Source organism: Nyctereutes procyonoides, unplaced genomic scaffold (assembly GCF_905146905.1).
Source record: "Nyctereutes procyonoides isolate TBG_1078 unplaced genomic scaffold, NYPRO_anot_genome, whole genome shotgun sequence".
NCBI lineage: Eukaryota > Metazoa > Chordata > Mammalia > Carnivora > Canidae > Nyctereutes > Nyctereutes procyonoides.
This window is the reverse complement of record NW_026575135.1, coordinates 36,540,070-36,565,374: the sequence shown is the minus strand read 5'-3', so window position 1 is coordinate 36,565,374 and position 25,305 is coordinate 36,540,070. Positions and strand designations below refer to the sequence as shown.

Sequence of the window (25,305 nt, the reverse complement as noted above, 5' to 3'; positions counted from 1 at the left end):
GAGTTTCACTGGTTTTGAAAATTTATATTAGGTTGTGTACACTGGGACCTCTTCATTTGTAAATGACCTTGTCCACTTATCCTAGTGCACTCTAGTGTATATGTAAGACTTTTACATTTGAAAGGCATTGCAGAAATCAAGTAGGCCAGTCCTTTTATGTTCATGATGAGGAAGCAGAAGTCCAGGGGGTGTTGGGTAGCTCACCAAGGTCATGTAAATAGAAAGCCCTCCAATTTCCTGACTCATGGTGTGGTGCTCATCCTGCTTCCCAAGTCACAGTGTCTGTCACACTTCCTCACCTCTGCATTTTTAATCACCTAACAAGTGTAAATATAACTAAAGCTGACAAATCCTAATTTGACCTATTTTAACAAAGACATTAGTAAAGCAACAAGAGCTAGAGTGGCATTCTGGGATGAGAGCAGGCTTTTGAGACAATAGCTAAGATTCAATTTTGGCTCAACTAGCTGCTACATGTCCTTGGGCAAATTGCATCATTTGTGCTTTGCTTTCCTAATCTACAAGATGGGGAAACTGAACCTGTCCCTTATATTATTGGGAGAATTGAAGAGATGATGCATGTGAATTACCCATAGCAGAAATTCCAGAGAAAATAGCTAGTGGAAAGAATTGCGGTTCTGTTCTTTCTAAATTTTCAAGCCACATGGTGGCACTTATGAATACTAGTAGGAATCATTAAGCATTTGTCTGCAACAGGTCTCCATTCCTTTTAGCAACTAGGATTGGTTTTTGTAAGATAGGTGGAGAGGTAGAAAGGAATCAAGTCATCTCATTACATCCAGAAAGTTTATTCCATGTCCTTGGTCTCCTCTACGGAATGCTACATTCATTAGGTTAGAACATGAAGATGTGACTTGGAAAACCATGGCCACCCCTTCTGAGTGTCATATGTGTTCATCAACACAAGGCAGAAGTGAGGGTTGGCTTTTTTTCTTCCCTGTTGTGAGAGACAGATGCCCTGTCCCTGTGTTTTCTTGAAATTTCACAATTGAAGAGGGAAAGAAGCCACTTCGAGAACATAATACAGTAGTTTAAAGCAGGTTGTAATTTTGTTTTTGTTTATGGAAGGTCTCTCCCTAAACATGATCATTGAGGGTGGGGAGGAAGATGAAGTGCAAAAGGGCAGACTCACTGCTCATCCCTGTCCTCCCCACTTTGGCGAACACCCACTTTCATCACCTCGTACCTCTGTATCCCCTCCTACCCTGCATCCCCTCCTATTGGTGCTCAGATATGTGCTGGCCTCTTCATTCCAGCTTCCTGTGTTTCACAGAGACTGTTGGTTTCCAGATCCAGAGAAATCCCATTTTCTATAAGCCCTGATTTTGAATTACAGTGAATAAAACTTTAAAAAAGATAACACCAGGACTCCCCCTACTCTATTTTTTCCCTAAGGAAAGAGAACACTCCATCCTCTGCTATTGTTGTCTTAGGGACCAACCCCCCTTAGAAAATACCACTTTTGCCTTGTTCTCAGAGGCTTGGGACCCACACATCCTCACATTTCACAGAAGCTTTCTAGGAAAAGAACTTCAAGGTTTTTCTAACAAATGTCTGTCAAAACCTCACCACCCACTCATATGAGTGTGCTACATCCTGTTTTAGAGATATAAATGGAAAACTACTGTTTCTCTCTGCACTATACCCACAGAATTATTTTGACACCAGACATTGGGGTTCTTATCACACTGACCAATTCTACAACTCCATTTGGTCATACAGTTCTATTCTGACACCATCTACCTAGAGCTAGTGTCAGGTCCCACAAGTAAAGAGCTCAGCCCCACAAGACTGCCCCCACTTTGGATACCAGTGCCAAAGAGGCTGAGCCTCTAGTGCTTCTGACTCACCGCCCCTCATTGGTTTGATAATTTGCTAGAAGGGCTCACAGAACTCAAAGAAATACTTATTTAATGTTTACTTATTTAATGTTACTGTTTAATCCTTTATTAAAAAGGATATTACTCAGGAACAGCTACGTGGAAGGACTACATAGGTCAAGTTATAGGAAAGGAGCCTCCAGAATGAATTTCTATTGTTTCAAGCCATCCAGTTTGTGATACCTTGTTACAATAACCCTAGGTAACTGATACAGACAGTAATAAAATATTTATTTCAAACTGCTCCTAAATCTCTGCAACATCACTTTGGGGGTCTTCATAGGTTCAACTATACAGTTTAACCCACATTTCTCTTTTAGCCTCCCCTGACATAACATTCATTTAGAAGAACATTAAGACAGGAAGTATGCAGGTCAATACCATGCATCTTCTTCAGGAGTGATTCTGTCAGCAGTGGTTCTATACAGCAGCTAAGGTTTATTTCCTGGCTTTCCAAAGGACAGCTTGGGTACTAGAGAATGAGAATGTAACAAGTTGCAGGAGGAGGAGGGGCCTAGAGGTTCCATGTCCTAATAAGAAATAATATCACTAGTATCACTTGTAAGTTCTCAGGTCCCAGTAAGGGATATGGCCAGTTACAAGATTCACTACACTTAGAGAAGTCTAGAGCTAAGGCTTGCCACCAGGCATTGATAAACCGTATTCATAATCCTCCCAGGGTATCAATCAGCAGTGAAGTTTACCATAAGCAGTATTATATGGTAATAGGTGATAATACAACTTCATCGGGCCTTCACGGCAGCAGAACTGGAGAGTTACTTAGAGGCATTTTTATTCAGGGAAGGAGAAAGGATGTTAACATTTTATTCCTAGTCTTTTGACCCTAGACTAGAAACTTATTTCCCTTAAGTCAATATTACAGCTCCTTCAGGTTTAATCCACTGACATAGGGGTCATGGGACAGAGAGAGAGGAGGTAAGAATATAGAATTTTCTGAACTCCGCTTGTGCCTCCCTTTCCTCTCTTACCAACTCTGTTCCTTTTACCTAGATGGGGTTGTCTTGTCCTTGGGCTTAGTGTCATATGAGAGACATTAGATTTTATGTCTAAATCCATAAACTCTAAAAACTTTCATCTTGTCCATGATAATCTGGGAAAGCTATGTTCATTTAATTACAATATAACTCTTGGTTAACCTGTGTTCCATATAACAAAGAATTTATCATGTTGGTGATAGGAAATACTCAATATTTCCTCAAATGCCAAGCACATGCCAGATACTTTAAAAATATAATTTCTAATCTCATAATAACCTAGCAAGGTAGCTTTGATTTTCTCCGTTTTATAGAAGAGGAATTTTTTTTCAGTTATGTGTCACATTTATTCTAATGCAATATTCAAAGCCCCAGGGATATATCCATAAATGAAGCAGACCAAAACCTTAACCTCATCGAGCCTCTAGTCTAGTCAGAAGAGATTGGCAGAGTAAATATCCAGTGTCACATGGTGGCGACAAGCACATAAGACTGTCTCCTGTTTTGAGTGATATAGGAACCCCTGAAAGAGTTTTGAGGAGAAGAGTGACCCAATCTGACTTACACTGAAAAGGATTCATATACAGAATAGATTATAGGGGGCAATAGTGAAAGCAGGGAGACCAGTATGAACCTATTTTAAGAGCCCAAGTGAGAGGTGATGGGTCTCTGACCAGAGTGACAAGTGCTCTGGTTCTGGATATGTTTTTTTTTTTAATTTTTATTTATTTATGATAGTCACACACACACACACACACACAGAGAGAGAGAGAGAGAGAGAGGGGCAGAGACACAAGCAGAGGGAGAAGCAGGCTCCATGCACCGGGAGCCTGATGTGGGACTCGATCCCGGGTCTCCAGGATCGCACCCTGGGCCAAAGGCAGGCGCCAAACTGCTGCGCCACCCAGGGATCCCTCTGGATATGTTTTGAATGCAGGGCTGACAGACTTTACTGGCAGATTAGATGTGAGGTTTGGGACAAAGAGAGACATCAAAGAGGACTATAAGGTTTGGGGCCTGACCAAGTAGAAGAATGGGTGGAATTGGATTCACTAATACAGGGAATACTGTAGAGTTTAGCTTGAGCATGTTAAACTTGAAATGTGTAAACATCCTCATAGAGTTAAGTAGATACTAGAATATATGAGCCTGTAACACAGTGGAAAGGTCTGGGCTGGAGAGAGAAATTCAAGAATCATAAGCTTCCTAACTCAGCTGATTGTCCAGTCCAATAAGAGATGGGACTCCATTGCCCAAGTGTGCTTGTTTTTATCTCCAGAGTACCCTTAGGGACATGTTTTATGGTCTCACCTCCTAGATATTCTAAATCAAGTAAGACAAAGGTGGAGTCCTCAAATCTGTTTTTTAAATGTTTTCTTTTAAGACACGTAGATCAATGGAATAGAACAGACAGCCCAGGAATAAGCCCATACATATATATTAAATTAATCTATGACAAAGGAGGCAAGAATATTCAATGAAAGAAAGATGGTGTCTTCAACAAATGGTGCTGGGAAAATGGGACAGATAATTCCAAAAGAATGAAACTGGACCACTTTCTTTTCTTTTTTTCTTTTTCTTTTTTTAAAGATCTTAGTAATTTATTTGTGAGAGAAATAGAGACAGAGAGAGGCAGAGACACAGCCAGAGGGAGAAGCAGGCTCCATGCAGGGAGCCTGACATGGGACTCGATCCCAGGACTCCAGGATCACGCCCTGGGCTGAAGGCGGCGCTAAACTGCTGAGCCCCCTGGGCTTCCCTGGACCACTTTGTTACATCATGCCCAAAAATAAACTAAAAATGGATTAAAGACCTAAGACCTAAAGTCATAAACCTGGAAGAACACGTAGGCAGTAATTTATTTGACATTGGCCATGGAAACATTTTCCTAGATAGGTCTCCTTGGGCAAAGAAAAAAAAAAAAAAGCAAAGTTAAACTATCAGGATGACAGCAAAATAAAAACTTTTGCAGCGCAATAGAAACCATCAGCAAAACAGCAAGGCGGCCTTCTTAATGAGACAAGAAATTTACAAATGATAATCTAAAAAAGAGTTAATATCCAAAATATATACTACTCAACACCAAAGAAACAAATAACCCAATAAAAAATGGGCAGAGGACCTGAATACACATTTTTCCAGAGAAGATATACAGATGATCAACATACACACAAAAAGATGTTCAACGTTAGTAATCATCAGGGAAATGCAAAGCAAAACCACAGTGAGATATCACCCTACACCTGTCAGAATGGCTAATATAAAAAAGACAAGAAATAACCACTTTGTTGGTGAGGATGTGGAGAAATAGAAATCCTTGTTCACAGTTGGTAAGGAATGCAAATTGGTGCAGCCACTGTGGAAAACAGTTTGAGGATTCCTCAAAAAATCTGAAAGAGAATTACCATATGGGTATCAACCTAGAGCAAACAAAAACACTAATTGAAAAAGATATATGAAAAAAAAAAAGAAAAAGATATATGTAGCCCTATGTTTATTGCAGCATTATTTACAATAGCCAAATTATGCAAGAAATTCATGTGTCCATCAATAGAAGAGTAGGTAAAGAAGTGGTATACACACACATACATACAATGGAATATTAATTAAAAAAAGAGATATTGTCATTGGCAACAACGTGGGATAGACCTCGAGGGTATAATGCTAAGTGAAGTAAGTCAGAGAAAGACAAGTACCATGTAATTCACTCATACGTGAAATTTAAGAAACGAAACAAATGAACAAACAAAGGAAAAAGACAAAAAACAGACTTAGCAAACAGCCTGGTGGTTTCCAGAGGGGAGGTGGGTGGAGGGGTGGGTTAAATAGGTGAAGAGGATTAAGAATGTATTTACCAGGATGATCCTTGAGTAATGTATAGAATTGTTGAATCATACAGAATGCTTGAAATTAATATAGCTCTGCATGTTAATTATACTTCAATAAAAAAAGGAACTGACTTAAGGAACTTTGGAAAATATGGTTTTGATTGGGAATGTAAAACCAAAGATGAATAAAAAAATGTGCAAAACAAAAACCCAAACCAACCAAATAAAAAGTTTTTATTTTTATTTATTTATTTTTTCAAATAAAAAGTTTTTAAAGTAATTTTGATATATACCAGATTGACAGCCACTGGTAAAAGCAGTTTTATTTATTTCTTTTTAGATATTTATTTATTTATTTATTTATTTATTTATTTATTTATTTATTTTAGAGTGAGAGAGAGGGAGACTATGTGCACACGAGCAAGTGCAGGGAGGGGTAGGGGGGAGGGAGAAAGAATCTCAAGCAGATTCCACACTGAGCATGGAGCCTGACATGGAGCGCCACACAGAGCTCAGTCTCAGGACCCTGGAGATCACAACCTGAGCTGAAACCAAGAGTCAGACACTTAACCAACTGTATCACGCAGGGGCCTCTGGTAAAGGCCTTTAGAAGAGGATTTTTTTTTTCTAAAAGGAGGCATGGGGGTTTCCACATGCAGCTTTTACTCCTAGAAGATAATTTGGTGGAGTTGGAAAGAGAATGGGTTTTGGAATTGCTCAGACCTGAATCTGAATCCTGCATTTGTTTTGTAGTAACTTAGAACTTGAACAGATTTTTCAGTTCCCTGAGCCGCTGCAATCCTCAATTTATGAATTTATCCTATTCTTCTCCACAGCCAGACCATGGGGTGGTTGTTGTGAAGATTAAGTTTAAATTGTTTATGAAAAGCTTCTGCCTTATAGTCTACACTAATTAAAGGCTAATTCTCACTTCCCAAATATAAAACCACTGGAAGAAAAGGAAAACTTAGGCAGAATTTGTTTCATCTTGATTTGGGGAAAAATGTTCTTCCCCTTCATACTGTTAAAGAATGGCTTAGCTTTCAAGATTCCAAATGTTATCTACCAAACAAACTACCTCTCTTTACTAATTTGAGTTCAAGACCCATCTGTTTAGTGCAGCCTTGTGGATATGCTGTTAGACTTTGTATTTGTGGAAATTGAAGCACTGCAATATTTCCTCTCCAATATCTCCTCTTCCTCCTGTGTTCTTCGATAGGTGTCTTCACTTACCCAAGTGTTCAGTCTAGAAACTGCAGGGCTTCTCAATCTTGGCTGCATGTTACAATCACCTAGGTGACTTTCAGAACTATCAATGACCAGACCCCATACCAATTACATCAGAAACATGGGAGTATGACAAGGGTTTCAGTGTTTCCTTCCTGAACTATAATATAGAAATTGAACATGAAAAGTACAGTGTTCAGAATGTAAGTGTGTAGTAATGAGTTGCTACAAACTGACAGTCCTATGTAAAGGTACCTAGTTCAAGAAACTGAACATTACTGATATTCCAGAAAGCCCTGTTCCAGAAACAAACTGCCTTGACTTCTAACACCATGCAGTTTTGTTTCTTTTAGAACTTTAAATAGAATCATAGATTATGTACTCTTTTGATCTCACTTCTTTTCCTCTGCTTTGCGTTTGTTGTTGAATGCAGGGGTCAGTTCCTCCATTCTCATTGCTGCATAGCATTCCCTTGAGAGAATATGGCAGGATTTGTCTATTTCCTCATGGATACATATTTAGGTAACATTTTCTGGCTATTTGAAATAGCCCATTTTGTACACATCATTTACACATGTACATACTCCTGGTGGATATATGCCTACAAGTGGAATTGCTGGGGAACAGATGTTCAGCTTTGGTAAACACTGCCCAGTTGTTTTCTGAAATGTTCTACCAATTTGCTCTACCACCAGCAGTATTTGAGAGTTCAGATAGTTCTATACTCTCTGAACACTTGTATTTTCTGGATTTCTTTTTCTTCTTTAACCATTCTTATGGGTAGGTTTCAATGCAATTTTGTTTGCACTGCCAAAATTACAAATGAAATTAGCCCCTTTCAAATGCTTATTAGATATTTGGATATCTTCTTTTGTGAAGTGTCTGAATCTCTTGCCCATTTTTTAAAGTGGGTTATCGTTGTCATTATGGTTTATGGGAAGTTTTTAAAATATATATTCTGGATATACATCCTACTTTAAATCACTTTGTTGGTTTCCTTTTAACACTTTCTAATGATTTCCTTGGAAAGAAAGAACAATTTTAACATAGTTCAATTTATAATACTTTTCTTTATTGATAAGTGCTTTAAGAAATCTTTGCATACTCTATGGGTCATGAGTATATTCTCCTGTACCATTCATTTTCTAAAAGTTGGAGTGTATTTCCTTCCATAGTTAGATATGCAATCCACCTGGAATTGATTTTTAAGTATAGTGTGAGGTAGAGTCAGTGTTTTTCCTTATGGAATCTAGTTGACCCAGTACCAATTTTGGAAGAATTGATAGGTTCTAAAGCTGCCATAATTCCAACATAGCCAAATATTGCCCTAACATCCCAGCTGCCTCTCTTTGTCCTCACATTTAGTCAGTCACCTGCTACCATCAAAGAAGTCTAAAATTCATCTCTTTTTCTCTCTTCTTTTTTTCTTAGAACTCATTCACTACATTATTCTCATAATTAGTCTCCCTACCTCTAGTGTCTTCCCACTTTGGGAAAGACCTCTTTCCATTTCCTACTTTTCCTAATAGATGTTAAGAATCTTTCTCCCAAGCCAAACCTGATTTAATCTGAAACAAAGCCCTTTTAAAGGTCTGTATCTGAAATAACTAATATCTAAAAAACCTTTAACAGGAGACATTGTCTACAAAATAAAATCCAGGCACCTTAACATAAAACTAAGTGCCCTTCACCATCTGGCTCCAACTTTGTGGTCTCTTCACCTAAGCCACAGACTTTTTGAAGTTTCCGGATACACCAGGCATTTTCATGTGCATTTGCTTGTGGTCTCAAGGGGGCTAGAATGACCTTTCCTACCCTGCCTGTACAGCTTACCTTTTTGGGAAACCTAGCTCAGGTGTCACCCTTTCATGAACCTTCCTGGCCTTACTATTCTAGATGGAATTCACTGCTTTTCACTGTGATGTGAATACATTAGGATCTTACTCACAGCATGGCCCCCATCTGCCTCATGTCACAGTGAGTGGAGTGCTCTCTGACTCTCTAAATAGACAAGAAGCTCATTGAGAGCAGAGGCTGCACCTTGCTTCTCTTAGTGTCTCCCTAGCATAGTCTCTTTCACCCAGTGGGTGTTTAATAAATACCCACTGTTATTGTTACGTTCATTTTATCACAAAGGCCTTTAAAAGCAGATTTTTGGCAAATACTAATTCAATCAGGCAGTGCAAATCCAGAATTTTTCTATATTAGGGAATACATAATTGTTTCTGGTATAACCTATTTATTGACTTTTACTAAATTAACCTTTTGTATCCTCTTTATCTAGGTCTTACTTTTTAGCTTAGGAACTAGGAACGCTCTTTGTCAGGAAAAAGAGAGCCCATATTCTGATCCTGGGGATTGTGTGATCAGTTTCTTGTCATTTTCATATAAATCAGTTTTTCATGACATAATTTTGAGATGAATTGCTACCCAAGAGTCAGCATTAGTAAGAGAAAAACTAAAGTAGCATTCCACCCTTATGCACTTGAAGAAATGGAATCAAGAGAAATGAAAAGTCTTGGTAGCCTCAGAAATCTTAAAATCTAGTCTTTGTAAGGGGAACACCAGCCAGATTGCCATCAGCATGACTCGCTCTCCCAAATCATCCTGTCAGATCACAGTTAGCATGTAATTAGATCTTATCAGCAGGCTCTAGCTCCATTTCAGAGCACACTAGGAGGTTGTGGTGCCTTTGAATAGGGAAGTCTTTTCCTAAGGATTAGAACAAATAACATATGCAAAAGAATGGAATTAAAAAAATAAAATGTTTAAATAGAGACATTTGCCCCACAGTTAAAAATTAAGCATGTGCTGTATGCTTGGCCATATGCTAGAATTCAGTAGGACTTGCATCAGGAAACAGTCATGCAGAAAAGAGAAAATATCATGAGATATAAACAATGTATATACAGGGCACAGTAGAGTCATAAAATGAGGGAAGGGATCACTTATACTAGGAGACAGTACAGGTAAAGGGTGACTGAGAAAGACTGTTAAAAAAAAAAAGAGTGGGGGGTGTTATGTTAGGTAAGTGGACAGAGAGAAGGAAAGCCATTCCAAGAAGAGGAACATTCCATTTTAGTAACTTGAGGAAACTGTCAGAAGTTTCCTATGTCTGAAGGCCAGGGTATGCTTTCCTTGAGATCAGAGTTTTCTATCTAATAAGAATCACCTTAAATATAGGAACTTGGAAGAGTTTTAAGGATGTCTAGTTGTCTCCATGTTTTCCAACTTTTTGTGGATGAACCTGAGACTCAGAGAGGTTACATAATTCATAACATAAGTACATAGCAAACCTCTGGGCATATCTGGTGCTCATAGAAATAGCTGACATTTATTGAAAGTTTATCCTGTGCCAGCATTGTGACATACATTATGTTATTTAATCCTTACATCAACCTAACCTAATGAGCAGGAAGGTACCATTTTACAGATGAGGACGCTGAGGGCCAAAATTGCCCAGCATGAAATAGAGCCAGGATTTGTACTCAGAAAGTCTCCAAAGTCTTTGTCTTAATCCTCTGTTAAACTAGCTCTCCTTTCTGTTCTTTCCAAAATTAGCAGCTAACTCCTACCTAGTTACTCTCTTACGTCTGATTCTAAAAACACAATTTTGCAGAATTGAAATATTTGCAGCCAGTTTTATTGGCTTGTTTCCAGGGTTCTGTCCAGGAGAGATCATGATTTTTTGAGTTGAGATATGAGACCATAATGGATCGTATCATTCAGGGTTCAATCAGGGAAGTAAAGTCATTGTGAATATCATGGAATAAGAGATTTATTATAGGAGTTAGAGCATGTACAGTTATGGGAAGATCTGGGTAAATAAAGGCCAAAAGAGTGGAGTTGAAGGACCAGAGAAAGGTCACTGACCAGCCCTGACTCAGGTGAACGAACTTAGAAAGGAATCTGAAAGGTGGGCAGGTAGAGCTGCTGAAGTAGAGCTGCAAAAGCTATGGAAGGCAATAGAAGGTTGTTGGCCCTACAAATGGAACCCATTTGTAGCTCTGCATTAGTTTGTTACCTCCTCTATACAGTGACAGCCTCCAGAATGCTATGATTACTGCTTCCCCTTCCCCTCCCATGTCTTGCACAGCCTCACATTCTACTAATTCTAAGTGTGAAACATGGGGGGAAGGGATTCTGGGAAATGTAGTTCCCCATACAATCAAGCAGGCTGTAGAGCACTCCAGCACTCATGCTCAGAAGAAGGAAACATGGAAGGGGGAATAAAAAAAGGGGTACTTTCCCCTTCTCCAGTGCCCGCTGTGTGTCTGTACTAGTTACTCATTTGCTGTTTATCATTGAATATAAATAACAGCTTTATGAATGCTTATTTTTCAGGATCATACAGCCAGCAAGATTTTGAGCCTGGATTTTTTACCTATTTTGTCTGAGCCAAAGCCAATGTTTATTTTAATGTACTGTGCTGATTTCTGTGAAAGATAAGACTTAAAGGCTTTCTTATTTATTTGGATTAAAAATTTAAAAATTTAAAAACAAAGACTTAGAAGTAGTGAATTTTCTGAGTTTTCCCAGTGGTTATCACAGGAGGCCAAAAAACCCCAGCTTTTTTATGGAGCACAAAACAATGGGTCCCCCTTTTTGGGAAACAGCCTTTTATGGTCATCCTAATTTTACTTCTTGCTGTTTAAAGTTGACTAAATATATTTGCTTCCAGAAATCAACTGGGTATGGATTCATCAAGACCTTTTCTTTGATGGCTTTCTGACGGCATTTTACTTCTTAACCTGTATAAGCTTTTCTTTTCCTGGCCAGTTCTCCTTAAACCAATTAACAAATAAAACTTTTTGGTTGAAAGATTCTTGAGGTTAGAACAGTGCCCAGATTGTTAAGATACCATGAGTATTACTAATCCAGTTCAGCCACTAAATTAGATATCCTAAGTGAGAAGGAAGTGGGAAGTATTTTAAATTTAGGTTTTTTATAAGGGAAGTAATACTTGTATATATTATACACAATCAAAGAATTTTACATAGCTTTTTACAAAACAAACAAACAAACAAAACACAACAGTGCCCTTGGAGTTGCATTCTTTCCCCCATTTCCCGGGACATTTTCAAGATGCTTTTGGCTCTTTCTTTGATTTTTCTTCTGATCTTGAAATAACATGCTTATGTTGCTCCCTGCTTGGTTTTCTAGTTTTAAGTGTTTTCTGTTTGATTTCCAATTTGGAAGATGAGAATTGTTTGCTCTTTTCTAATCTTCCCATTTTCTCACATCCTTTCCTTCCCTCATTACCAATATGTTTATGGCATAATTTCTGTTAGATTAATATTCAGCATATATGTTTTATGCTCTTGTAGACTTGTACAGAGCTGAGACATATAGAATGATATGATTATATTTCCTTTCTTGTACATTTTTGTTTTTCCTGGAGTTAATAATTTTTTAATTTTTCATTTTCTTCACTTTTTGTGTACCATTCATTAATTCTTCCCAAACCTTCTGCCATGCACATGAATTTTCTCTCATTACATTGAAACATGTCAGGCATTTATTGTCTTTGAGATATCTCTATACTGCATTCTAGATTGGTTATTGTCTTAGTTTGAGTTCCCCCAGAAGGAATCCATGAGGCAAGGATTTGAGCACAAGTGGTTGATTTGGGAAGTGATTCGAGGAAACCTCAAGGGAAGTAGGTTAGAGGGGAAACCAATGAGGAGAGAATAATAAAGCAAGGTATATTGGTGGATAACTCTACCTTAATCTCATGGGGGATTATGCTGAGCATATAGCTCCCTTGTAGTCATGGCTTCTTGTGCTACATGTACCTGGTTATGATGTATAATATCAGCTACAGTTGCCCTCAGAGTATGATAATACAATGACGATCTTGACATCTCTTTTTGTCATCATTTTTATGTCTTTTGTTACATTGGAACGCATTTTTTTTTAGATCCTATACTTGTCCCTTTTCTTGATTTACACCTTCATTTTGGTGGAATGCCCCTTTAGTTTAGGAAGAAAAATCATCAGAAACCTTCCCTGTGTATTTTAAAATGTCATTATTCTATCTTCATGCTTCATTTAATAATTTGAATATAGAATTATATTATTTTCTCTAAGAAATTGGAGTCATTGAACAATTGTTTTCTGAGGAAATTCAGAAAACATGTTGTTCATGATATTCTTATGTTCAGTGACCTTCTAATCCTGATATTTGTGTATAACCTGTTTTTTCCTCTCTGAATGATTTTAGGAACTTCTCTTTGTTCCCAGTGAAATTTCATAGTAATGGTCCTCCATGTGGACCTGTTTATCCATTGTACTGGGCATTCAGCGGATCCTCTCAATTTGGAAACGCACATTCATCAGTTCTGAGAAATTTTCTTCAACTTCTAAAAAGAATTTCTTCCTCTTCTATGTGTTTCTTTTTGGAATTTTTCATTATATTCAGCCACCACAGATCTCCTGTACTAATCTTGATTTTATGCATCAAATTAACTTATACTTTAATTTCTAAGAGTTATTCTTTTTTGATTTCATGTACAAAGTGTCTTAGACACATGAGAACATTAATGATAGTTTTCTTTTCCCGTCCTTGAACTGTTTCCTAAAATGCCTAGTTTTGGCTTTGTCATGTTATAAGCCTTTTTCAAAATCTAGTGACAGTCTCTGTCTTTTTCCACTTAAGTGTAGGGCAGTAAAACTGTGTGGGGGTTAGTGGAGGCTTATAAACTGTAATGCATTCTTTCTAGAGTGATCAGCCTGGAGTTGTTGTATTGGGTGCCTATAGCTATCAGTGCCTTTAGGTCTCTTCTGGATTGATTGTATTCCCCAAAAAAGAATCTTCTAGTCCCCTACCTTCGGGGGCCTGGGGCAACTAACCTAGCTGCCACTTCTCTGGGGGACAAGTAGGGGAGGTGGGTGCAGGAATCTCACAGTTCACTATGTGGGCTGGCCCTAATGGCCTGTTTTTAATATGGAATCCCACCTTAAGCAGGGTGGGTTATCTACTCTTGTCTCCTAAAAAAACTTTTCTTTTCAACAAAAAAGGTTTTCTAGTTCCCATTCTTTGTTATGCTTCAAAAGACTAATGGGCACATGAGCCAGAGAACATGAGCAGATTCTACTTAGGGAAACCATTGCCATGATATTCTACTAGTTTTCAAGATAATCTGTTCATTCATTTATTCTTTCTTCAGTGGACATGTGTTAAACATCCATTGTGTGTACAACTTTATGCTAACCCTGTTTGGGATATGCACAGATCAGTATGCCAGGGCCCTGCTCTCCTGGTCCAGGGGAGGGGTTGCTTGGGGCACAAATTGAGTTAGGATAGCAAAGCTGGAACAGTAAAGGGAGGGGTGTAGCCTGAGAGACTATAAAAATTTCTGAGAAAAGTAAAGCTGTAGAAAGGAAAAGAAGATAGTTTGAAGGAGAAGAGACCAAATTATAGGAATTCTAATGTCTAAAATATCTATTTTCCAGGCTTATTCTGTTTCTTAAAATACAGCTTTAAAAAATCATTTAAAAACAATTCCATTACACTTTAAGATGATGAATTCAGAGGTCTGATGATTGTTTTCAAGAGCACAGAAGTTTTACTAATCTAAGATTCTCAATCAATATTTAATGAGTTTGTGAATGAATTTAAAAGCCAGCCTCTTCATTATATAAAGAATAATATGTGGATTAATAGACGTTTTAGATGATTTGAAGAAATAGATTAATAGGTATGGTTTTCTTGTCCCTTCTCATGAAAATGTAGAATATATCCAAGATGTTCTCAAATAATTAGTTGAAGAATAAAGCTTTCTATAATTAACCAGCATTGAAAATGATGGCATTGAAAATCAGCCACAGTATAGTATGCCATTCCAATTACTTCTGGTAATTACTTACCACAAGATGACTTTTAACAGAATCAAGATATAAGCACAGATCAATACCAACTTCTGTAAAAAGAAGTAAGTCTTTAGAGTGTAAAATAGCCAAAACAAGATTGAAAGGGGTTAACCACCATGTGTGTTTTCAGTACTCTGTATTTCTTTGGTCTCTAGTTAACTTCTTTCCTTCTATTCCTTCTGTAATTCTTACTGCTTCAGGTTTGCTTAATTCACTTTTATTTGTGCCTTTCTTAGTTCTTTTCTGTGCTCCCCCAGAACCTTGCACAAATTAGCTATTATTGCATTTATGTTTGTTGCCACTGTCTATTTATCTGATATTTCACTATACTGTGAGCACACTGAGGAAGGGACTGTATATTTCTTGGATCTCTGATAGGTATTATTTTAGAAAAGGCTTTGAAAATATGCTCTCATAATATTCCCTCAAAAATATGTGACCATGTGGCCTTTTCAATTTTTGAGGTTTAACATGTATTATATATACTTTTCTCTAAAAAGCAGAGTAAAGAAAATGTGAATTATATATATATTTCTTCAGTTACCACTAGGCTTTGCATATACTGTTAGCCCATAGAACTGCTACTCACTATGTGATTCTGAGCTTGAAGACATTTCCCTCCAGAACTCTCCTTTGCAATGCCCCACGCCACAGACTGGGATGGGCTATACCTTCTGTAACTTGCTATATATAATCCCCCAGCATAGCTCTGAGTTTATCTACTTCACTCTGCTTTTAAAATAGTTGCCATCCTTAGTTCACTGTGAACATCCTGAAGGCAGCACCATAGCTGCCTTGTTCATTATATCTCTGGAGCAGGGCTGGAAGGGGTCCTCTCATGATAACTTTCCTCATCTCCAGTTTCAATCTTGGAAACCCAAATTTAAATAAAGGTCTGTTTTTGATGTTTGGAAATGTTAAATTACTGTGTTGTACATCTGAAACTGATATAACACTGTATGCTAACTAACTGAACTAAAATAAAAACACACAAAACAGGGATACCTGGGTGGCTCAGTGGTTGAGTGTCTTTGGCCCAGGGCATGATAATGGAGTCCCAGGATTGAGTCCCACATTGGACTCCCTGCATGGAGCCTGCTTCTCTCTCTGCCTGTGTATCTGCCTCTCTCTCTCTGTCTCTCTGTCTCTCTGTCTCTCATGAATAATTAAATAAAATCTTTAAGAAACAACAAGAAAAACCCCACACAAAACAAAATATAAAGAGCATTTTAAGCCCCGAAATCCCACCTTGCCTCAGCTCAATCGATAGCTGCTGTGTTTATTTTCACCCTAGCATATATCTGGGGTTTTATTTTCTAGAGAGGTCGCTGCACTGCAGGATACCAGGCATATACCCTAGCCCTAATCCTAACCTTAACCCCAATCCTAAGATTGAGGTTACCTAACCCCTAGCCCCTAACCTAACTCGTAACACTAACCCTCTGCAGGATACCAGGCACATGTCCTCACCCTGGCCCTAACTCTAACCCTAGATAAGGGGAAAAAGAAAAATGAAGGGGTGTATATGTGTGTGTGTGTGTGTGTGTGTGTGTGTGTGTGTGTATATATATATATATATATATATATATATATACATGCAATAGAATATTATTGAGCCATAAAAAAGAATGAAATCTTACCATTTGCAGTGACATGTATGAAGCTAGAGTATTATGCAAAGCAAAATAAGTCAGAGAAAGACAAATACCACATAATTTTTCACTCCTATGTGGAATTTAAGAAACAAATGAGAAAAGTGGGGGGAAAAGAGGAAAATCAAGAAACAGATTCTTAACTATAGAGAACTGATGGTTACCGGAGGGGCAGGGATCAGGAAGGTGGAGGGATCGGTGAAGTAGGTGTTGGGGATTAAGGAGGACACTTCTGATGAGCACCAGGTATTACAGGAAACTGTTGAATCACTATATTGTATACTTGAAACTAATATAACACTAGTTAACTAACTGGAATTTAAAACTTAAAAAAAAAACCTATTTGAAACAAATGTTCAAGATTAAAATATCAGTCACTGGATGCTGGAACTGCCTTTGGCTGTGATTCTGTCAGGGTTTCCATGCTGGTGGGGTCCTGGGCACAGCCCTAGCTGATGTACAATACCAATCCTAATAATGAACCGGAGGAAACCTAGTATCTGAGCACCAAGAAGATCTCCTTCATGGTGTTAGAAAAACTTTTCTTCCATTAAAACTAAAATTGCTTTCTAGACATCTCCTTTTTAAAAAACAAATGGAGACGCCTGAGTGGCTCAGCGATTGAGCATCTGCCTTTGGCTCAGGGTGTGATCCCAGAGTCCTTGGATCAAATCCCACATCATGGTTCCTGCGTGTAGCCTGCTTCTCCCTCTGCCTGCGTCTCTCTCTCTCCCTCTCTCTCTCTCTGTTTCTCATGAATAAATAAATAAAATCTTTTTTTAAAAAAATAAATAGAAAACAAATGCAAAAAAGAAATTGAAGTGCTGTCTCTGTGGTGATAAAATTAATTCTCAGAAGCCATTATGTGCTAAAAAGTGACTAAGCCTTTTTAATGAACACAGTATTTCTGTTCTTCGGGGGTCTGTTTACCATCAGAATCTCAGTTGAGCAGTGATTTTGATAATAGGAGTGCAAGTGAAACTTGCCATAGGGCTCACATTGCAAGAATTAACAAGTTCCACTTCTGTCCATAGAATTCCTAGAATTGAAATATAAAACTGGAATCCTAAGACGTGGGGAATACGTAATGCAGTAGTTCTCCAAATGCTTTCCACAGAGGTAATGCTAGGGCCACCGCAGTAAAGAGAGAACCAAAAAGGTACACAGGAAGATGGGGAAGAGCACGGGAGGGTAGGATCTCCTGCCAGGGGAGCTTTGCCTTTTCTCTTAATTCCTCATAAGCTATTGAGAGAAAGGGCACGTTTAGTGATTTTAAGAGACCAACCTCCACATCCTATAGCTGAAGACATTGAAGCTAGGAAGGTGAAGATGTAATTATCCCTTCCTGAGCTGGTTTATAAACTGGCTAGAACCCGACTCTCCATCTAGCTCTGTCTCTACTGTCTTGCATTGCCTGCTGTGAAAGTGTTCACTCTCTTTGCCTCCAGCTTCCAGAGCTAAACTCAGCATGATCAACACCATGTCGAAAATCCGCGGCCAGGAGAAAGGACCAGGCTATCCGCAGGCAGAAGCGCTGTTGGCAGAGGCCATGCTCAAGTTCGGAAGAGAGCTTGGAGATGATTGCAACTTTGGTAATGAGTGCTTTCTCACACTTCAGTTCTTTCATTTGTCCATAGAGATTTCATGCCAGTGAGACACTCCACAGGAGATTACTCAAACTGTTTTATATTTTGATTCTCAATTTTAATGTTTTAGATACATGGGCCAAAAATTTATCTTCAGAGTCATTTCATCATTTTTAGTATGATTTGTCATAGGAATTTTGTTTCTTTTCTTTTCCCCTGATGCAATACCAGTCTTTATGGTAGCCGGTGGACATTTCCAGATGCCTGGAAACTTACTGTGCAGTGTGTCTGGCCTAATTAAGTGTTGGGGCAGAGGGAACAAACAGTCAGGGTGATGTGACGCCCTGTCCCATGAGCTTTCTCTTAGATCTCTGCCTTTGTGTGTATGATCCCCAGTTCTCCTGCCGCCAGTGCATTCCTTCAGTCCTCTCTCCTCCGACACTCAGTCACCATACTAAAGACCTTTGTTTTTACTCCTTCGTGATGAGAGGTCTCAGATAATGACCATCCTTCCTGTTTGAATACTGGTATTTGCTTCTACAAATGCATTGGCCTTAAACACATTTCCTATTAGGGAAAACCAGTACTGGCAAGGGAGGACAGGGAGCTTCCCCAATTGCCTTTTAAAGGAAAATTTATGTTCAGTTGCTTAATAAGGGATACCATTCCCCTGGTAGTTATACTATATGAACTGTCTTCAGTGGAAAATACACTGTTTTCTGGAAGGCATTCTATATCACCTGTCCTCTTGGCTGTTCTTCACAAGACCAGCAGTAGTCCCCAGATTCTCACTTGTGGTGGCCCTAGAACTGCAAATACATTTAACCTTTGTGCTTTAACATGCAAGAGACTCATTCTTCCCTTCCAGGCCCAGCACTTGGTGAGGTGGGGGAGGCCATGCGAGAGCTCTCAGAGGTGAAAGACTCTCTGGACATGGAAGTGAAGCAGAACTTCATTGACCCCCTTCAGAACCTTCATGACAAAGATTTGAGAGAAATTCAGGTATTTGCACTGGTCCTTTGGGAAGTCAGTGGTTTGTACAGATGGAGGTGCCATTTTTCCCTCAGAAAATATTTTCTTAAGCTTATCTTGTGCAATGAGGTTTGAATTGCAAAACAACCAACAAGATAAATTGAGAGAAACCAGAAATGCAATACTTTTGCCCCACTATTATGACTGTGCCTCTTATGAATACTATTACATTTGACCTCTCTACATTCAGTTTCAGGTTATCAAGCTTTTTTTTCTCCATAAAAATAGTATCTTTCCCTGATACTGTGCAATTTTATTAATTATGGCTTTCAGGGCTGATTTCACCCTCTGAAATGCTAGCTGTTTCAGTTGTTAGCTTAGATAAATAGTTATACTATCACTCTATAAACATATGTTTTTATATTTTTATAATAATTGTTAGGACTGAATAAGAATAACCAACTATTCTTTTTCTAAAACATGTAGAGCTGTTCCAAATAAAGTTCAGCTGGCTTTATCTCCAACTAGGTGTGTAATGTTTTCTCATTCATTCCTTCAACAAGATCTCCTAGAGATCCCCTAGATCTCTTTATTCTAGTATGAGTCTCCACCCTATCCCTTGCTCAAGATTGAAGTGACAGACTCACTGTAAATCTGCAATATTAACCCTGGCTTGAATACTCTACACTACAGCTGACTGCAAATTCAGATGTGTTACAAGACTATCCCATCCAAAGGAACAAACATTTAACTTGGGTCAAGACATGGATAGGAGGCAGAGTGTACAGTGAGAGGGAAGGTCTAGGATACTTTTCTTCCTCTTTTCCTTTTCATTTCTTCACCACTCCCAACTCTGTTTTCATTTCTTTCCATACACACCCAAGATTGGGGAAATCTAATGTTTTCTCCCATTCTTTAGTAATGGAATACTGCAGCCCTTAGTAATAAGATAATTTGTAGCTTTGGGAAACGACTTTCCTGCTTTGTGGCTAGAGGTTTTGGACAGAGAGGCTGTGTGGCCAGGCGGTGAGGAGTATACAAGGAGGGACTGAAGACCACTGTGAGGTATTAGATCCTGTATAAGTGTCCCTTCTGAGTTACACTTTTCCAAGTTCCATCATCTACCCACTGAGAGACTTAACCTTATCAGTGATTCCCTGAAAGCTGCATTAGTCAATAAGGGTAAGTGTTAAGATAGAGATTCCTAGACCCTGGCCCTGGACATTTCAGTATAGGTGATCAGTAATCCGTATTTCTGATAAGCAACTTAGGTAATTCTCACAGACTAGTTTCCTCAAAAATAATACTTTCCAGTGTTAGTGTCTAGGACTCAAAAAGCAAGAATGCCAGTCTTTCCCACCTCTTTTTTAAGGAAAGAATTTTTCCCCTACCTTCTCCTGAGACATAATTTCTTTTGAAGATGGGAATTTGTGGGTTCTCTGTAGCAGTGTTTTCCAAACGTGGGTAGCCATATGCATACATTCCCAGCTTCTGTCACGGGATGGAAAGACATGTTCTAGTTTGTGTTTGGCCCAGCAAGGGTAGAAAATAAAGGGCACTGGTAATTCCCACAATTTCTTTCTTGCTTTTATTTTCTTTTTTTTGGGGGGGGAGGGGTGCTTTTAATTATTTTTAAAGATGCTTCTCCACAGTTAGTCTTTGGAAGCATTTGCCTCACTGATGCAGGTTTATTTATTTTCTGGTGATGTGATATTTTAGAACTTAGCCTGTCTTATTTTGGAAGCTAATAGGCATGATGGAAAAGTGAGCTATAAATAAGCCTCTTCCATGAACGCTTTTAAAGCATATTCCTGCCCTTGACTTTTTTAGCATCATCTAAAGAAGTTGGAGGGTCGACGCCTGGACTTTGATTATAAGAAGAAACGACAAGGCAAGATTCCAGATGAAGAGCTCCGTCAGGCTCTGGAGAAATTTGATGAATCTAAAGAAATTGCTGAGTCAAGCATGTTCAATCTCTTGGAGATGGATGTGAGTGACTTCTGTGGTTTCGAATTTAATCTTGCCATTGAGGCCCAAGATTATATTAAAGGATTATGTAATTTAAAATGTTCATATCTTATTGTGAGAACTTTGGTAGATAGTTATTTCTTTAAAATAAAATGAAATTCAAAAATAAATAAATAAATAAAATAAAATGAAATTCTAAAGTAGATCAAGAAGTGGTACGTTTTTTTCCCCTGCGTTTCCATGGTTTGATTTAATTAAATATTTCTCTACTAATGATCTTAAAGAATTACCAATAGTCAGAAGATGAAGAATGTTTCTGGTGATCCATATAAAAGTTCAGTTGCTTAAAGTACTTTGTCAAAATATAGGTCAGACTGATTTCAGATTATAAAAGAATATCACCTAAAATACATTTAGAATTGAGGGTTCAGTGTAGGTTAAGGTGTTCTATATTTTTTTATTTTTTTTATTTTTTTTTTGGTGTTCTATATTTTGAAGTAAAGGTGATACTTTCAAAAACTAATTTCAACTGAGATTGATAATTATAGCATAAGTACTGTATTTGGGCATAGATAATGTAGTTTAAAAGCTGCTTGTACATTTCCAGTACATTATTATTATTATTAATTTTAGGGAGGACAGAGGGGCAGAGGGAGAAAGACAGAGAGAGAAACTTAAGCAGGCTCCATGCCCAGTGTGGAGTCCAGCATGAGGCTCGATCTCATGACCCTGAGTTTATGACCTGAGCCAAAATCAAGAGTCCGATGCTTAACTGACTGAGCCACCCAGGCACCCCCTCTAGTATGCTAAATTATCATTTGTGGCTTTAGAAGTTATATTCTTTTGAGTTCTTTCAGCATCATAGTCATGAGGACTTCTGACCACTCATGTAATAAAGTCTGCTAACTGGTTTTGAAGTTCTTGCTCAGTCCCACCTCTGGCCCTATCAGTTGATGACCACCTTCTTCCAAGGTGTTTACAGAGCCTTTATGTGCTTATCACTTAACTGCTTTGCACTGACAGGGAAGATCTGTTGGGTATATCTGGACTTTCCCACCACCTAGAGACTGTAGGTTTGTGTTTAGGTAGAACAACTGGTATCCCACCTACCTACTGAAGAGGAATGCTATAGGCACCAGAGGTGACCTGAATCACAGTGCTCCTTGCCTACAAATAGGGCCCCATTCCACCCCCAAAACTCATGGGACAGCATTGCCTTTGCCGACGTGGAGGACAATATTCAGTGAGATAACAACCTAAGACACAAAATGAAGAGTAACTAAGGATGCCTAGAAGACTAGAACTGAAATGAACCCAGTATGTCACTTGACCGAACCCCTTTACATTACAGATGAGGCTGAGTGGGGACAAAAGATTTTCCATGCTACCAAACTGCCTCCATGCTGCCTTATGTGAAAAATCAATATTCACTTTTTTATTAACAACACTAATATATTGACAGCATGGAAAGCATAGGGAGCAAAGACTCCTTTGGTCAGTGTCCCTTTTTTCCTATAAGAAATCAATAAAAGTAGCCAAATCCTACCTGGAAATTTGTAGCCAAGAATGAGATTGTTCAGTGAGAGGGGTGTGATCTTTAGAAGGATTCCTGATAATGTGGCTTCTTCTCATGGTACTGGCATTTTCAAGCATATGGATGCTTTTTATCCTTAACTGGTGTGGAATCTACAAAATCAAGCTCTGAGCTGTGCATCAGGGGAAGCTCTGTCATATGTGCTGGGGCAGTAGTAGTTGCCTAAGGATGGTGACCTGGTAACTAAGGTGTGATTCCCCCCCTATTGGCCTGCAGATCGAACAGGTGAGCCAACTGTCTGCGCTTGTCCAAGCCCAGCTGGAGTACCACAAGCAGGCCGTCCAGATCCTGCAGCAAGTCACCGTCAGACTGGAAGAAAGGTATTTCAGTTCCTGAATTTTATATTCCCATTTTCTTCCTCTGGAATTATGGGTAAAGAAACAGAAATAACAGCAAATTTGAAGAAAAACTTCTGCCAAAATTCCTGCTGACCCTACATTGGCATCTTGTGGATTGTTTGTTTTGATTTTATTGTGTCTTGTGCTTTGTTTTGCCTTGTTCCATGGAATTTATTCTTATGTTTATGAGAGGTCAGTACTTGGAATGTGTGTTGGCTGCCACAGATTGGGAAACTAGGATGCTACCAAGGATAATGCATGTGATTTACTGAGTGGATATTCTCTGTAGGCACTGAAGGCTTATCATCATCAGTCATCTAACAATCCTATAAACGAAGTATGATTAGCCTTACCTACAGGTGGAAAGGCCCAGCGAGATAAAGTAACTAGCCTCAGGTCACACAGTGGTACAACTGGGGTTTGCCAGGCAAGCATAGCCTATTTGAAAGCCTGTTATCTTTTCACACCATTTCCCTGAATGGTGAGCAGGTCCTCCAGCATCAGAGAGACAGCTTTCCTATGCCTGTTCCTCCTCTTCAGAAGCACCCCGCAGCCGGGCATAGATGTGTTCCTTGTGATTAGGCCTCCCCATAGTTGCAGGCCACTGCCTGACACCTGTAGGCAGAGGCCCTACACTGTAGTACATGTCACTTTGTGCATCTTTGGTCGATGCACCCTTGTGGGAATGTGTGTCCCACTCTGAAGCTTCTAGAAAGATTTAAACCGTGCACTTCAACATACTAAAGATATATTATTATTTGCCTTTATGACATCTGTTGAGCAAAAAAGGCCATTTTCTCTTTTTCCCCTGAAACATGTTAAAAGTCCGTATCATTCTGTAATCACCATACTTTAACCTCTCCCCATCCTTGCAAATCTGCTGGACACTCTACTTCATGAACATGAGACTGTGAATGGTAGTTGGGGTGCGTGGAGTACATTAGTTGGCCATACCTTTCCACTTTCCTCCTGTCTTCCCTCATTTCTTTCCAATTTCTTGCATCTTAAACCGCTCACTGTTCTCAGGACACATGGTATTTCCTCCTTCCAGACCTTCTCAAGCTATTAAACTCTTTCTTCTGGAAAGGACTGTTCATCTGGAAATGACTATAAGCTGTCTTTTCTCCCTCTCCATAGGCCTTTCTTTTTTTTTTTTTTTTTTTTTTTTGTTCTCAGGTTTTCTTTCTTTTTATTTTTTTTTTATTTTTTTTATTTTTTTTTATAAATTAATTTTTATTGGGGCTCAATTTACCAACATACAGAATAACACCCAGTGCTCATCCCGTCAAGTGTCCCCCTCCGTGCCCGTCACCCATTCACCCCCACCCCCCGCCCTCCTCCCCTTCCACCACCCCTAGTTCATTTCCCAGAGTTAGAAGTCTTTATGTTCTGTGTCCCTTTCTGATATCTCCCACACATTTCTTCTCCCTTCCCTTATATTCCCCTTCACTATTATTCATATTCCCCAAATAAGTGAGAACATACACTGTTTGTCCTTCTCCGATTGACTTACTTCACTCAGCATAATACCCTCCAGTTCCATCCACGTTGAAGCAAATGGTGGGTATTTGTTGTTTCTAATGGCTGAGTAATATTCCATTGTATACATAAACCACATCTTCTTTATCCATTCATCTTTCGATGGGCACCGAGGCTCCTTCCACAGTTTGGCTATTGTGGACATGGCTGCTAGAAACATCGGGGTGCAGGTGCCCCGGCGTTTCATTGCATCTGAATCTTCGGGGTAAATCCCTAACAGTGCAATTGCTGGGTCGTAGGGCAGGTCTATTTTTAATTCTTTGAGGAACCTCCACACAGTTTTCCAGAGTGGCTGCACCAGTTCACATTCCCACCAACAGTGTAAGAGGGTTCCCTTTTCTCCGCATCCTCTCCAACATTTGTTGTTTCCTGCCTTGTTAATTTTCCCCATTCTCACTGGTGTGAGGTGGTATCTCATTGTGGTTTTGATTTGTATTTCCCTGATGGCAAGTGATGCAGAGCATTTTCTCATGTGCATGTTGGCCATGTCTATGTCTTCCTCTGTGAGATTTCTCTTCATGTCTTTTGCCCATTTCATGATTGGATTGTTTGTTTCTTTGGTGCTGAGTTTAATAAGTTCTTTATAGATTTTGGAAACTAGCCCTTTATCTGATATGTTATTTGCAAATATCTTCTCCCATTCTGTAGGTTGTCTTTGAGTTTTGTTGACTGTATCCTTTGCTGTGCAAAAGCTTCTTATCTTGATGAAGTCCCAATAGTTCATTTTTGCTTTTGTTTCTTTTGTTTTCGTGGATGTATCTTGCAAGAAGTTACTGTGGCCAAGTTCAAAAAGGGTGTTGCCTGTGTTCTCCTCTAGGATTTTGATGGAGTCT

At 38.9% G+C, this 25,305-nt stretch overlaps 1 protein-coding gene across 1 annotated transcript in view; it reads left to right on the top strand.

Moving 5' to 3' along the window:
- The window catches only part of SH3GL2 (SH3 domain containing GRB2 like 2, endophilin A1), a 206,596-nt gene that overhangs the window by 174,409 nt on the left and 6,882 nt on the right, over window positions 1–25,305 (top strand). The window contains exons 4-7 of the mRNA XM_055301444.1: window positions 17,924–18,067; window positions 18,930–19,063; window positions 20,864–21,022; window positions 22,812–22,915. Of these exons, the coding sequence (XP_055157419.1) occupies window positions 17,924–18,067; window positions 18,930–19,063; window positions 20,864–21,022; window positions 22,812–22,915 (541 nt within the window). The remainder of the gene's footprint in view (window positions 1–17,923; window positions 18,068–18,929; window positions 19,064–20,863; window positions 21,023–22,811; window positions 22,916–25,305) is intronic.